We start from the raw sequence: 15,536 nt of genomic DNA, 5'->3' as shown, positions 1-15,536 counted from the left end.
CGTTTGAAAGCTGCTCCGTCTTGAAAGGCTGGCACGGAGAGCAGCTTTCATCGACCGGTGGAACCGCTCGCATAAGCCATTAGCCTGCGGGTGGTAGGCGGTAGTGCGATGGAGCTTCACCCCTAGGCTTCCTGCAACTGTATTCCACAGCTCTGATGTGTTAACAAGGATTTGTCAAGCTCGTAAATGACTGCATACAGCTCTTGGTTGCTTGGTTGCTCAAGATTGTTACGACTTTACAATACAATGACACAGCTATCTTTATGTCATGGTATAGCTTCTGTTACATAAACTAACCCATACTGTAGGTGAGGGTCTGTTAAAAGTATACTTTGGGAAAATCCTGATCCCTGCAGCCATAGCTGCCTTAAACCAAAAACCCTGCTGAGTAGATCTGGGTGTAGACTGTTGTCCGTCATTGTATGTTGGTACTGTTGTGCCGTGAAAATTATTTCAGGTCATCAAAAAAGAAGTGCAGGGCCGAGATCCTTCTTGTGGCACGCGTCAGTCTGTGTCACGCAGCGTCAGTCTGTGGCACGCAGCGTCACTCAGCATCACTCTCTGTCACTCAGCGTCACTCTCTGTCAGTTCAGCGGAAAGATTCAGCTGTGGCAGGCGAGCATAGTTCGGCAATCGTCAAGAAGCTGCGGAGCTGAGGGGGCGGACCCACATTTCCTGAGACATTTCCTGAGAACACCCGTTGTTGTTACGACAGATCAGCTTCCATAAATCAGTTTTATGATTTTAGTTGAGTCACCGGAGCTCCCTGTTCTCTGTATGCATCCTTAGAGTAAGTACGTTGTACTTTTTTGTTTCTCATTAATTTTATTTCAGTATGATTTAGCTGGTTTTGCAACAAAATGGAACATAATACACTTTCCAAATTATTACTTTTATAGTCATTTACAACAATCGTCTAAAATAATGAAAATAAATCATCCGTTTTATAATCATTTAAAAGTATATATTAAAATTAAAAGACATAAAATGTCCAATCCAAAAATACATGTTTGTCAGTAGTAGGTTTGGGTATCATTTGGGTTTTTTTCCGATACCGGTGCTAAAACGATACTTTTAAAACGATACCGGTGCCTGAACGGTGCCTGAACCGATACTTTTTTATTCAAATTGAACAATATATTAACTGTTAAAGTATACTATAAATATAAATAAATACAAAACACTTGGCTTCAAACTACAGCTTCAAACTTTTTTAACTATGAACAATATGTTAACTGTTAACAGTTTACAGCATACTTAAATAAATATAAATAAATACAAAACACACACACACTTTGTACACACACTGCAGCAATTCTTTTGCAGGAATATGAGCATATTTTCCCCCTCTGGCAAAATACGACACGTCTCATGCCTTATTTTATTTTACCAGTTGGTGGCGGTAATGCGCCAATTCGTTTGCCAACCGCCAGTACACCAAAAAGGAGGAGAAGAACAAGCTTTCGCGTGCTTGTGTTGTTGTGCTCATGAGCGACAGCGCTACGTACCCCGTTGTAATAATACTATGAGTGAGGAGCGGAGGACCGAGTCCTGCTGCCAGGACGGAGTCATCAGGGTAGTGTAAAAAAAGTATTTCAATCGGCGCAGGGTGACAGAGGGTGATGCAGAGTGACACAAGCTGCCAGAGAGTGACAGAGCGTGACGCAGAGTGACACAAGCTGCCAGAGAGTGACAGAGAGTGACGCAGTGTGCCAGAGTGACGCAGGGTGCCAGATATTTGATGTTGATGGTTAATTTGCAACCAAGTTGTATACATCATGTATTTACTTGCTATTTGTATGTAATAGAAAAGTGAGCATGTGTAGTTCATGAAGCAATAAATAATGACAATTGAAAAATATAGAGAGATGTTTGGTTCATTCTTTTCAAACACTAAGCCTAATTTACCTAAGTCATTGATTTAATTGTCACACTTAAATCCTGAATTGACTGGTGAAACAGAAGAAGTTAAAGGCCAAGATGAGAAGATATAATGTTGGTCAAATACTGTGGTCCAAATTCAATTTATTCAGTTTTATTGGCATTGAGATATAGAAAGTTTGACTCTAGAATATTCAAACAATTCCGAATCTCACAAGACAAGAGCAAAAACAAGATGAATGTGTTCTCCTTTCTTCGTTGCTGTCATGTTAACTGTCTTGTGACCCCTAAGATTGATCTCTGGAGCTGTAGGTGGATGCAGACTGTCAGAAGTGTTACTATTTTGAAAATGTATCACTGATTGTGTTACTATGGTAACTAAAGCAAGGTCCACTGGAGGCTGTTTAATAATAGAGTGCAGTGATGAGATTAACGTGTTATACATTCATAATATTAGCAATTTCCTGCCACGTTTTTAATATTTTGTGATCCTATATTGAACGTAATTTTCTTTTCTTTCTCAGAACTGAATCACGCTGCAAGCAATCGGTCCATTTTGTAGCCTCAGATGGCTTAATTGTTGCTGAAAGAGCACTCTTCTAACGTGCATTTATTAACATAGCTGTATAGTAGTAGTGTGATGGCAATAACATAACGAAAATAATGATGTGGCCTGCTGTACATGTGTTAAGTAGTAGCCTATGTAACGTAGCCTATAAAACAATCAATACATATAGTAACATATACTAACAATGATAATAATATACTGTGTTGTCAAACTTGTATTCAACTTGTTTATCTGCTTTTTATATGTAGTGCTATATATTGTGATGACTTCCATAACAGGTCAACTACGTTTATTTAACACAAGTAGGAAATGGCATTTAACACGCAAGCTATTTAAGTAGAACCCACTCCTGCTCTCTGGGTTATAACGGTGCGTGCTACAGGCGTTAGCTGTGCACCTCTCCCTGCAGGGGGCGATAGACAAGCCCCAGCAGTTCATCAGCAGGCTGATCACAGAGATGGAGGAAGTGGAGAGCAACGATGAGACACGCAACGATGCCAGAATGTGAGTGGTACATGAAGAGGTCCGAGATGTAACCTGCTGTGCATTGGCATATTTAGCATCAAATCTTTTAACACCGTATTCGTTTCACCTCCATCCAACCGTTTTCATGATGACACATAACCGTAGGATGGAATTCCATTTCCTCCGTAGGGATCTTGAAAACCATTCTGTAGTTGAGAAATGATCTACATTTTTCTGCTCTTGAGTTAAAGATTTGATTGTCTTTGGACAGAGCGATTGAATTGTTTCAATTGGGGTGATGGAACTGTCTTCTGTGTTGCAGCCCCACTGAACCCAGCTATATTTACTTAACATGTTTGCCTTGTGAACAGCTCATGCTCAAATTCAATTTCCCCAACTTCGTGTCACTCAACATCTTCCCGTCTGCCCTTCCAGGTAACGGCATTGCGGCGCTCCACTCGGTCCCCACTGCCATCTTCTGCGTCCTCCACTGCCTGCAGCCCAGAGAGTGCCTCCCGGCGAACTACGGCGGCCTGGAGAGGACAATAGCGTACAGCCTGGCCCTGGGAGGGGACACAGACACCATAGCCTGCATGGCGGGGGCCATCGCCGGGGCCCACTATGGCATTGAGGCCATTCCCCAGTCGTGGATTAGGTGCTGCGAGGGGGCAGAAGACGCACACGTGAACGCAGAGCGGCTCCGCATGCTGTACCACCGGTCCTCACAGGGAGGCAGCGGGAGTGGGATGGGGGGGCGGAGCTGCGAAGATGCACCTGAAAGCAAGTCAAGCGCTTCTAACGGCACAGAGAAGAAAGCTGGAGCTGAGTGATTCCTCAACTGGAGTTTGGAAAACAAAAAAAGGACTCTTGAACACACACAAATTACACACTCACCCTTAACAAATACCTTTTTGTTTTTCAAACTGTGTTGGTTAAATGGGAACTTAATTAAGGGCATGATATCTGAACATTGCAACATTATTTTAGTGGTCACACAGCTCATTATTTTCTGAGACCCCCAAACGTAGAAAAAAATGTAAATGCTATATTTGTCAGGTAACAGAATGGTGAAGCCGAACAAAGAAACATCAAGATGTCCGCAGATGGACTGGATTGACTGTGTTTCATACAGAAATTTGGTCTGTACACACACTAACACACCTCTCTCCCTTCCCTGCTCTGTGTTGAACAATCCTTCATCATGTGAAAGTTGCACTATAAATTAGCCATGTCTTGTTTGATCCTTTTGGTGGATAACAATTATTTAATAAACTTTTTTTTTTTTTAATTCACTTTTTCTGTTTGTGTTTATTTCGAATGTAAGACTCAAAAAGCAAATTTGTGCTGAGATGTCTTATTACTAATCTTGTAGCCCAGCACAACTCCTAACCTACAGGCTGCAGGAGATTGCTATATTAAGAAAACCAGAAGACCACAGTCACAGCGGTGAGACTGAGCTAAATGCTAATGTCATCACGCTGACATGCTCCAGGTGACATCTTACTTTTGTGTTGGCTTGCTAACATTTGCTAATTAGCACTAAACACAACAAACAACGGGGGTTGGTGGGAATGTCAGTAGTTTTGCAGGTATTTGGTTCGAAACCCAAATACTAGACAAATTCCAATTTTGACCTGATGATGGTGCTAGATGAAAAGTAAATGGTCCAATAGTTGTTTAGAGATGCCTTATTTTTGTTTCGCACACTGTTTACACGCTGGTATCGGTGTTTGTGGAGAACAGAACAATCATTCTCCAGTCTTTATATTGTGCAGGACAGTCACTGAGGACTCCTGCTACCCCAAATCAAATATGTCATCATTCAAGAAAACAAAATAAAGTGGAAAATTGTTATACAATCCTGTTTCTTTCTTGTTGCAAACATTTATTTAAAATACATTTATGTATCTTTGATTCGGAACCTTTTGCAAATGAGCATTTATAATAAACTGGAATGGAAATTAAAGGTTCTCTGTACAACATTCAGAGCATTAATAGTGCAGCGAAAAACTATTTGTTATGTAAAGATAATTTTGGAGTAATGTCTACAGAGAAGGAAGTGTGTGTTGTAACCTGAGCTTCTCTGTGCGGTGTGCACATAACCAATTGCTGTTTTGTCAAACACAAATTCACAATAACAGGTTTCAGATGTTAGAGTGCATGCTCTGTCTCGCCACCTGCTGTTTTATAGGCAAAAAATGTTTAAGATTTCAGAAAAAAAATATGGCATATTTCACCTTTTGGTACAAGATTGACATTTTGAAAACTGATTTATTTCAGAATGATATTTCTTTTCACATGTGCTCTTTAAATTGACAAGGAATGTGCAAATATGCAAATATACATATCAGATTACTAAAATTCAAACGCACAACCCAATTTATCAATGAGAAACGGAAGGCAACACTAGGTTTGTATTGAATATAAACTGCAATGTTTCATTCGTTCTGCCCAAATCACAGGTTCTTCTCTGCTGGCGCAACCTCCAAGAACAGCTGCAGGAACACTGTTAACTTGGTCAACAGCCCCGGGCAGAGCTTGTAATGGATGAAGGGTATGTAGACTATAGCGCCACTGAAGATAAATAAAGTCACATAGAGGTATTCAATCTGAGGATCGTCTACGATGGGTGCCAGCACAAGGAATACTGCCACAATGAGGACCAGTATGGGGAGTATGATGGGAACCTGTGGAGAGAGGAAGGGACAGGCACAAGGTAATTCTCCTCCAGTGTTAACGAAAAGACAATAAAAAATGTATGATGAGATTGAACGTGTGTGACACTGACCTTGTACGGCCTGGGGAGCTCCGGCTTCTTAATCTTGAGATAGAGCAGTCCAGACAGGGTGATGCCATAGAAAAACCAGGCAGTGAAACTGAGAACGGCAATGAAGACAAATACAAACAGTTCTTGATACAAGTAATGCAGAAGAAATGTCAACACTCGATACAAGCAAAATCCTACTCACCTGAAGTAGTTGACAATGCTCTGGAAGTCTCCGGGGATCAGCATCAGAAGAGAGACGACGGTGGTGAAGATCAGGGCCGGAGACGGAGTCAGTCTGTGGATGTGAGCCATGGCCAGAATATCTGGCTACAAAGAGAACACGGGGGTGAGTGAAAACTCTCGGGTCAACAGTCTCGTGCTGGACAATATAATCACAAGACGAGCCTCTCACCATGTGCCCCTCCCTGGCCGCAACGAAGCACACGCGGCCACCACTGAAGAACGTCCCATTCAGTGAACCGAACGCAGACAACGCTGCGGCCACAGACATGATCCAGCCCCAGCTTCCTAACACCTTATTCCTGTGGAACAAGGTGGAGGTTCTCAACAAAAGCTGCAAGAGCACCCTTTCCAATTGTTTTAAAAGCCGCCTGTTACACGAAGAAAGTTCATCACAGGGCTTGGATACATTATTCAGATTACTTTTCACGGTTCAAAAGGTTATTGTTGATTCATAAACTCTCTCAGATTCGCTGACATTTAACTGTGTTCATGTGAAGTGTATAATTAATTCTTCTAATAAATGCATAATCTCTCCTGATGTGCTTCTGCTCCAGGTTGATGACGGGGGGACATTAAAAAGTTATTTTCCGATTGAAGGGGAACCGATTTTTACACATCAAAGTACAGGTTTTAGGGAGCACCACTGCACATGTGAAAGATGTTGTATGAAGATGTTTGTAGCTCCAGAGGGGGCTGTGCGGAATCTGATAGATTCCTGCCATGGGTGACATGGATATAAAAATATATGAGTTTATACTTCCGTAGCGCTCCTCATCTCGGCTTTAGGGTTGCGGCTCGAGGCTACATTGGCCACTAATAGCATAGCACACCGGGATCTCTGACCGAACTGTCTGTGGCCATGTTGCATTGTGGGAAAAGTAGGCACCAGGCTTTGACAATTAAGAAAGATGCGTACGGAACAAAAAAATACAACATCTCAAGTTCTGCTGAATCGATTTGATACTTGAAAAAAAACCTCTGAGTATGTCATAGGAGTTCAATGCTAAACTGGTAGAGTACTCCTTTGATACTCCTTTAAAACATTGTACTTTTAACAGCAAGAATACGTGACATCGGGTGCTGTCTTACCCCCAGGTTACTGCTACTGCGTTGGAGGACATGAGCTCTCTCGGCGTCATTACAGTCAGGTAGCTCACATTCACCAGCAGATATAAGCCAGTCACCAGAGAAATGGCTATCACAACAGCCCTCGGAAGATTCACCTGGAGGAAAACAAAATCTGTTTTATGGTCTGGTTAATGTGTACAAGGTCGCACAATGGATACTATTTGCACTGAAATAAGGGATTGACTTCAGGTTGAAAACATTTATTGACATTAACACTATTTTCATGCTTTCTCCACAAACATTTTCTAAATTTATGGCCCCAAACATTTCCCAAATAATGCAACAGTATGAGAGATGTCACAAAAAAGTGATTTAAATTGCCGCTGTTATGGTAAATATGTTCTTGGAAAAGAACAGAAAATGTACTGGCTTGTGACTCTCTGCAATCATTGTTTGTATTAAATCCTCCATTTTAACTTTACACCACAAAAAAATACAGCCCAGATCAGCATAAATGGTGTAATCTGTGTACTGCATGTTCTCCCTAAAACTATTCCGTGACCTTTCAACTGCCTCTGGTTGCTGTGTTGCTACATTTTGTGTTCGCTGCAAACATTCACATGATGACAACACTGGCTGGCACACACCTTTATCACAGTTAGATAAGAGAACAATTGCAGGAAAACAATCACACCCTGAGTGTCTTCATGGGACTTAGCACTGACACCTGTTTGGACACATCGGCCCAGCATAATCTTTATCATGGTGTCATCTGAAAACAACTTGCAATGATGCTATTATTACCTCACTTAAGCACACATGCACAAGCCAGCTCTTTACAGCCTCACCTCCGGTCGTTTCAGCTCCTCCGTGACATAGTTCAAGTTGTACCAGCCAGCGTAAGCCCAGAGTCCTTGATAAATAGCCATTCCTAGAGTGCTTAAAGAGTACCGAGTGCCCTTAAATGCATTCTCAACTTTCAAATTTTCCACAATGACACTGCTGCTCTGTATGAGCTCCACTATTCCTCCAATCACGATGAATGTCAATGCCAGCACCTTGGCCACCAAGAAGACCACTTGGATTCTGATGGCAATCCGAGAATTCAAGATGTTGACCGTGGCAACAACCAGTATAGCAACAGCTGCAGCACTCTTCACCGCTAGCTGAGGAGGATGGCAGCCCGTGTAAAAGGGTGCTAGAGCATACTCTGCAATACTAATTGCCATTGCTGCAATGCCGAACGGCTTCACAACCAGGATAAAAGTGACTGCTGCAAAGAAAGCAGGGCATGAACCATATATCCTCAGTATGTAGATGAAGTCCCCACCAGATTCAGAGATGACTGTCCCAAGCTCAGCATAGGACAGCGCTGCAAATATTGCTACAAGTCCTGAGAGAGCCCAGATCACCAGACTGGCCCCAGGGCTTCCCACATAAGTCAATACAAACTGTGGGGACATGAATATTCCGGATCCGATCATAGTTCCAGAAACTAGTGCAACACCTCCAATAAGACCAATTTCCCGCTTCATTTTCAGAGCTTCAGGTTCCTTGACCACCATGTTGTTCCGTTGATGAGAGAGATGATGAAATAGTTGTTATTCACCCTGACAGAGGAGAGACACTGATAAAGACACATCCCACACACAACTGGTTGAGAGATAATACAAACAGCTTAATGTGTTACTTAGATTACATGTTAAATCCATAGTTGTAAATCTTTGAACAGTTCGTCCAGTTCTCGATTCCAAACTCACATCTTATCTAATGCAATTCCTTAGATATGATTATTCTTGTATCGAAACTGCAGAGGCAACTCCATTCATTTCCCAATAAAATAAACAAAGTGATAAGAAAGATAAGATCTTGATTATAGATTTACACTCTACGTTGATTGCGTAAGTATATCATCTCTCTATTTGCCAACAGCATAAATATTTCTTAAACTGATAAGTGAACAGTAAAACTCTTACTTCTGGATGTTTCAGCTCCTCAGTGAGATAATTCAAAGTGTTCCAACCGTCAAAAGACCACAAGCCCTGATAGAAAGCAATGCCAATGGAGCTGACATCAACATTTGTTCCCTCGAAGGAGTTCTCGAAGTTCTCAGTGTGTCCCTGGAAAAGCATCACAACACCTCCCAATATGATCACGGCCAGTGCCAGCAGTTTGACTACCATGGAAACCACCTGGATGGCGGTGGCCAAGCGGACGCTCAGACAGTTGACTATGGCCAGCACCATGATAACTCCTGCAGCCACGCACTTTACCACGAGTTGTGGAGGGGTGCATCCGCTGTAAAAGGGGGCCACGACATATTCAGCCAAACCCAGGGCAATTCCTGTGGCACCGGCAGGCCTCATGACAATAACGAAGCTGAAGACAAACATAAAGGCGACGACTTTCCCTGCTGTCCGCAGCATGTAGATATATTCCGCTCCAGACTCTGGTATGACTGTGCCCAGTTCAGCATAGCAGAGCCCCGCCAGCATGGCTATCAACCCACAGAAAGTCCATACAACAAAGCTGGCCCCGGGGCTGCCGATGGCGGACAGCACAAACTGGGGGGATATGAAAATCCCAGATCCTATCATGGTTCCAGCAATGAATGACACAGCTCCTATAATCCCCACTTCCCTCTTCAGATTGAGTCTCTGTATGTCACTCATCATCGTTTGAAAGCTGCTCCGTCTTGAAAGGCTGGCACGGAGAGCAGCTTTCATCGACCGGTGGAACCGCTCGCATAAGCCATTAGCCTGCGGGTGGTAGGCGGTAGTGCGATGGAGCTTCACCCCTAGGCTTCCTGCAACTGTATTCCACAGCTCTGATGTGTTAACAAGGATTTGTCAAGCTCGTAAATGACTGCATACAGCTCTTGGTTGCTTGGTTGCTCAAGATTGTTACGACTTTACAATACAATGACACAGCTATCTTTATGTCATGGTATAGCTTCTGTTACATAAACTAACCCATACTGTAGGTGAGGGTCTGTTAAAAGTATACTTTGGGAAAATCCTGATCCCTGCAGCCATAGCTGCCTTAAACCAAAAACCCTGCTGAGTAGATCTGGGTGTAGACTGTTGTCCGTCATTGTATGTTGGTACTGTTGTGCCGTGAAAATTATTTCAGGTCATCAAAAAAGAAGTGCAGGGCCGAGATCCTTCTTGTGGCACGCGTCAGTCTGTGTCACGCAGCGTCAGTCTGTGGCACGCAGCGTCACTCAGCGTCACTCTCTGTCACTCAGCGTCACTCTCTGTCAGTTCAGCGGAAAGATTCAGCTGTGGCAGGCGAGCATAGTTCGGCAATCGTCAACAAGCTGCGGAGCTGAGGGGGCGGAGACACATTTCCTGAGACATTTCCTGAGAACACCCGTTGTTGTTACGACAGATCAGCTTCCATAAATCAGTTTTATGATTTTAGTTGAGTCACCGGAGCTCCCTGTTCTCTGTATGCATCCTTAGAGTAAGTACGTTGTACTTTTTTGTTTCTCATTAATTTTATTTCAGTATGATTTAGCTGGTTTTGCAACAAAATGGAACATAATACACTTTCCAAATTATTACTTTTATAGTCATTTACAACAATCGTCTAAAATAATGAAAATAAATCATCCGTTTTATAATCATTTAAAAGTATATATTAAAATTAAAAGACATAAAATGTCCAATCCAAAAATACATGTTTGTCAGTAGTAGGTTTGGGTATCATTTGGGTTTTTTTCCGATACCGGTGCTAAAACGATACTTTTAAAACGATACCGGTGCCTGAACGGTGCCTGAACCGATACTTTTTTCTTCAAATTGAACAATATATTAACTGTTAAAGTATACTATAAATATAAATAAATACAAAACACTTGGCTTCAAACTTTTTAACTATGAACAATATGTTAACTGTTAACAGTTTACAGTATACTTAAATAAATATAAATAAATACAAAACACACACACACTTTGTACACACACTGCAGCAATTCTTTTGTAGGAATATGAGCATATTTTCCCCCTCTGGCAAAATACGACACGTCTCATGCCTTATTTTATTTTACCAGTTGGTGGCGGTAATGCGCCAATTCGTTTGCCAACCGCCAGTATACCAAAAAGGAGGAGAAGAAGAAGCTTTCGCGTGCTTGTGTTGTTGTGCTCATGAGTGACAGCGCTACCTACCCCGTTGTAATAATACTATGAGTGAGGAGCGGAGGACCGAGTCCTGCTGCCAGGACGGAGTCATCAGGGTAGTGTAAAAAAAGTATTTCAATCGGCGCTGGGTGACAGAGGGTGACGCAGAGTGACACAAGCTGCCAGAGAGTGACAGAGCGTGACGCAGAGTGACACAAGCTGCCAGAGAGTGACAGAGAGTGACCCAGGGTGCCAGATATTTGATGTTGATGGTTAATTTGCAACCAAGTTGTATACATCATGTATTTACTTGCTATTTGTATGTAATAGAAAAGTGAGCATGTGTAGTTCATGAAGCAATAAATAATGACAATTGAAAAATATAGAGAGATGTTTGGTTCATTCTTTTCAAACACTAAGCCTAATTTACCTAAGTCATTGATTTAATTGTCACACTTAAATCCTGAATTGACTGGTGAAACAGAAGAAGTTAAAGGCCAAGATGAGAAGATATAATGTTGGTCAAATACTGTGGTCCAAATTCAATTTATTCAGTTTTATTGGCATTGAGATATAGAAAGTTTGACTCTAGAATATTCAAACAATTCCGAATCTCACAAGACAAGAGCAAAAACAAGATGAATGTGTTCTCCTTTCTTCGTTGCTGTCATGTTAACTGTCTTGTGACCCCTAAGATTGATCTCTGGAGCTGTAGGTGGATGCAGACTGTCAGAAGTGTTACTATTTTGAAAATGTATCACTGATTGTGTTACTATGGTAACTAAAGCAAGGTCCACTGGAGGCTGTTTAATAATAGAGTGCAGTGATGAGATTAACGTGTTATACATTCATAATATTAGCAATTTCCTGCCACGTTTTTAATATTTTGTGATCCTATATTGAACGTAATTTTCTTTTCTTTCTCAGAACTGAATCACGCTGCAAGCAATCGGTCCATTTTGTAGCCTCAGATGGCTTAATTGTTGCTGAAAGAGCACTCTTCTAACGTGCATTTATTAACATAGCTGTATAGTAGTAGTGTGATGGCAATAACATAACGAAAATAATGATGTGGCCTGCTGTACATGTGTTAAGTAGTAGCCTATGTAACGTAGCCTATAAAACAATCAATACATATAGTAACATATACTAACAATGATAATAATATACTGTGTTGTCAAACTTGTATTCAACTTGTTTATCTGCTTTTTATATGTAGTGCTATATATTGTGATGACTTCCATAACAGGTCAACTACGTTTATTTAACACAAGTAGGAAATGGCATTTAACACGCAAGCTATTTAAGTAGAACCCACTCCTGCTCTCTGGGTTATAACGGTGCGGTGCTACAGGCGTTAGCTGTGCACCTCTCCCTGCAGGGGGCGATAGACAAGCCCCAGCAGTTCATCAGCAGGCTGATCACAGAGATGGAGGAAGTGGAGAGCAACGATGAGACACGCAACGATGCCAGAATGTGAGTGGTACATGAAGAGGTCCGAGATGTAACCTGCTGTGCATTGGCATATTTAGCATCAAATCTTTTAACACCGTGTTTCCGTCCAGCCTAAAAGAAGCAGAGAAGCCGTTCTGCGAGCGACTCCACAGAGTTAGAGACCTGATGGACAGGAGCACGGTCAGCATAGAGGAGGTCATTTCTGAGCTGGGTCAGTAGCTGTTCATCTTCGATTTAATCTTAAAGGTTTTTAGTACCCATCCATCCTTTGCTGTCTCTCCATTGACAGTTCCCAACACCTATATTTTTATACAGACAGTATTCTATTTGTATTGTTATTATATAGGGTCCCAACCAATGACAGTTTGTATTGATTACTGTGACGCATGTTTTCTCAATTAATCATTCGTCTTAAAATATGGGAAATGTCACCTTTCACAGTTTCCTGAAGACCAAGTTGACTCATTCACTTTGCTTGTTTTGTTCAAGCAACAATCCAAAATCACAAGATATTCAGTATACTATTAGAAAGATGAAGAAACCCATAAGTGGTAAATTAGTGCTCAACTATTTAATTAACCGACTATTCGTTTCACCTCCATCCAACCGTTTTCATGATGACACATAACCGTAGGATGGAATTCCATTTCCTCCGTAGGGATCTTGAAAACCATTCTGTAGTTGAGAAATGATCTACATTTTTCTGCTCTTGAGTTAAAGATTTGATTGTCTTTGGACAGAGCGATTGAATTGTTTCAATTGGGGTGATGGAACTGTCTTCTGTGTTGCAGCCCCACTGAACCCAGCTATATTTACTTAACATGTTTGCCTTGTGAACAGCTCATGCTCAAATTCAATTTCCCCAACTTCGTGTCACTCAACATCTTCCCGTCTGCCCTTCCAGGTAACGGCATTGCGGCGCTCCACTCGGTCCCCACTGCCATCTTCTGCGTCCTCCACTGCCTGCAGCCCAGAGAGTGCCTCCCGGCGAACTACGGCGGCCTGGAGAGGACAATAGCGTACAGCCTGGCCCTGGGAGGGGACACAGACACCATAGCCTGCATGGCGGGGGCCATCGCCGGGGCCCACTATGGCATTGAGGCCATTCCCCAGTCGTGGATTAGGTGCTGCGAGGGGGCAGAAGACGCACACGTGAACGCAGAGCGGCTCCGCATGCTGTACCACCGGTCCTCACAGGGAGGCAGCGGGAGTGGGATGGGGGGGCGGAGCTGCGAAGATGCACCTGAAAGCAAGTCAAGCGCTTCTAACGGCACAGAGAAGAAAGCTGGAGCTGAGTGATTCCTCAACTGGAGTTTGGAAAACAAAAAAAGGACTCTTGAACACACACAAATTACACACTCACCCTTAACAAATACCTTTTTGTTTTTCAAACTGTGTTGGTTAAATGGGAACTTAATTAAGGGCATGATATCTGAACATTGCAACATTATTTTAGTGGTCACACAGCTCATTATTTTCTGAGACCCCCAAACGTAGAAAAAAATGTAAATGCTAAATTTGTCAGGTAACAGAATGGTGAAGCCGAACAAAGAAACATCAAGATGTCCGCAGATGGACTGGATTGACTGTGTTTCATACAGAAATTTGGTCTGTACACACACTAACACACCTCTCTCCCTTCCCTGCTCTGTGTTGAACAATCCTTCATCATGTGAAAGTTGCACTATAAATTGGCCATGTCTTGTTTGATCCTTTTGGTGGATAACAATTATTTAATAAACTTTTTTTTTTTTAATTCACTTTTTCTGTTTGTGTTTATTTCGAATGTAAGACTCAAAAAGCAAATTTGTGCTGAGATGTCTTATTACTAATCTTGTAGCCCAGCACAACTCCTAACCTACAGGCTGCAGGAGATTGCTATATTAAGAAAACCAGAAGACCACAGTCACAGCGGTGAGACTGAGCTAAATGCTAATGTCATCACGCTGACATGCTCCAGGTGACATCTTACTTTTGTGTTGGCTTGCTAACATTTGCTAATTAGCACTAAACACAACAAACAACGGGGGTTGGTGGGAATGTCAGTAGTTTTGCAGGTATTTGGTTCGAAACCCAAATACTAGACAAATTCCAATTTTGACCTGATGATGGTGCTAGATGAAAAGTAAATGGTCCAATAGTTGTTTAGAGATGCCTTATTTTTGTTTCGCACACTGTTTACACGCTGGTATCGGTGTTTGTGGAGAACAGAACAATCATTCTCCAGTCTTTATATTGGGCAGGACAGTCACTGAGGACTCCTGCTACCCCAAATCAAATATGTCATCATTCAAGAAAACAAAATAAAGTGGAAAATTGTTATACAATCCTGTTTCTTTCTTGTTGCAAACATTTATTTAAAATACATTTATGTATCTTTGATTCGGAACCTTTTGCAAATGAGCATTTATAATAAACTGGAATGGAAATTAAAGGTTCTCTGTACAACATTCAGAGCATTAATTGTCACGGGAGTTGTTGTGAAAATAAAGCTATCTTTCACACTTAGAGCGGATTTAAGAATGAAACAGAAGCTCTCAAGAGGCGTATAGTTATATCAAAAGCAATAGTTTATTTATCAACAGAGTTATTCAGCCCAGCAATCAAACATGCATGGGTTAATAAGGCTTCACTCGCATTTGAGATCTGCCATAAGAACGCTTCAACACAGCAGCGTGATAATTCATATAGTTACTCCTTGTGGAAGCCCATTGGTTAAATTCAAAGATGCAGGCGTGGCACGTTTGTACGTGTATGACACCTGGGTGGAGGCCTGAACATCCGTTCACATTGGCCCCTCCCAGAAGGCGTTTCTTCTGTCAGTGTGTGTGAGATGTTGAGGAGAGAGGACCTGGGAAAAGATGTGAAGAGGGGAGACTGCTAGGGCGTTGTCCCTGTATCTCACTGTCTATTGTTCCTCCCTTATCTGTCTAAAGATGGCGGCCTATTCCTTGTGGCGCAGTTAAAT

General features: G+C 42.0%; 2 protein-coding genes and 1 pseudogene across 3 annotated transcripts; 2 read left to right on the top strand and 1 right to left on the bottom strand.

Moving 5' to 3' along the window:
- Nucleotides 1-2,544: 2,544 nt before the first annotated feature.
- On the top strand, nt 2,545-4,202 carry LOC306789992 (ADP-ribosylhydrolase ARH3-like; annotated as a pseudogene). The gene is made up of 3 exons: nt 2,545-2,549; nt 2,790-2,953; nt 3,252-4,202. The product of its transcript is annotated as an ADP-ribosylhydrolase ARH3-like (transcript).
- A 1,168-nt stretch (nt 4,203-5,370) lies between these two features.
- LOC306790665 (b(0,+)-type amino acid transporter 1-like) lies at nt 5,371-8,557 on the bottom strand (the record flags this gene model as incomplete). The annotated part of the gene is made up of 6 exons (XM_079287105.1): nt 5,371-5,601; nt 5,703-5,790; nt 5,884-6,008; nt 6,094-6,223; nt 7,014-7,147; nt 7,841-8,557. The coding sequence occupies 6 exons, from the start codon at nt 8,555-8,557 to the stop codon at nt 5,371-5,373; spliced, it is 1,425 nt and encodes a 474-aa protein (XP_079143231.1).
- A 3,622-nt stretch (nt 8,558-12,179) lies between these two features.
- On the top strand, nt 12,180-14,322 carry LOC306789991 (ADP-ribosylhydrolase ARH3-like; the record flags this gene model as incomplete). Its single annotated transcript, XM_079286098.1, has 4 exons — nt 12,180-12,184; nt 12,425-12,589; nt 12,679-12,779; nt 13,473-14,322. The coding sequence occupies 4 exons, from the start codon at nt 12,180-12,182 to the stop codon at nt 13,865-13,867; spliced, it is 666 nt and encodes a 221-aa protein (XP_079142224.1). The 3' UTR covers nt 13,868-14,322.
- Nucleotides 14,323-15,536: the final 1,214 nt, after the last annotated feature.

Source organism: Melanostigma gelatinosum (genome assembly GCF_949748355.1).
Source record: "Melanostigma gelatinosum genome assembly, chromosome: 16".
NCBI classification, from domain to species: Eukaryota; Metazoa; Chordata; class Actinopteri; order Perciformes; family Zoarcidae; genus Melanostigma; species Melanostigma gelatinosum.
This window is presented reverse-complemented; position numbering and strand designations above follow the sequence as displayed.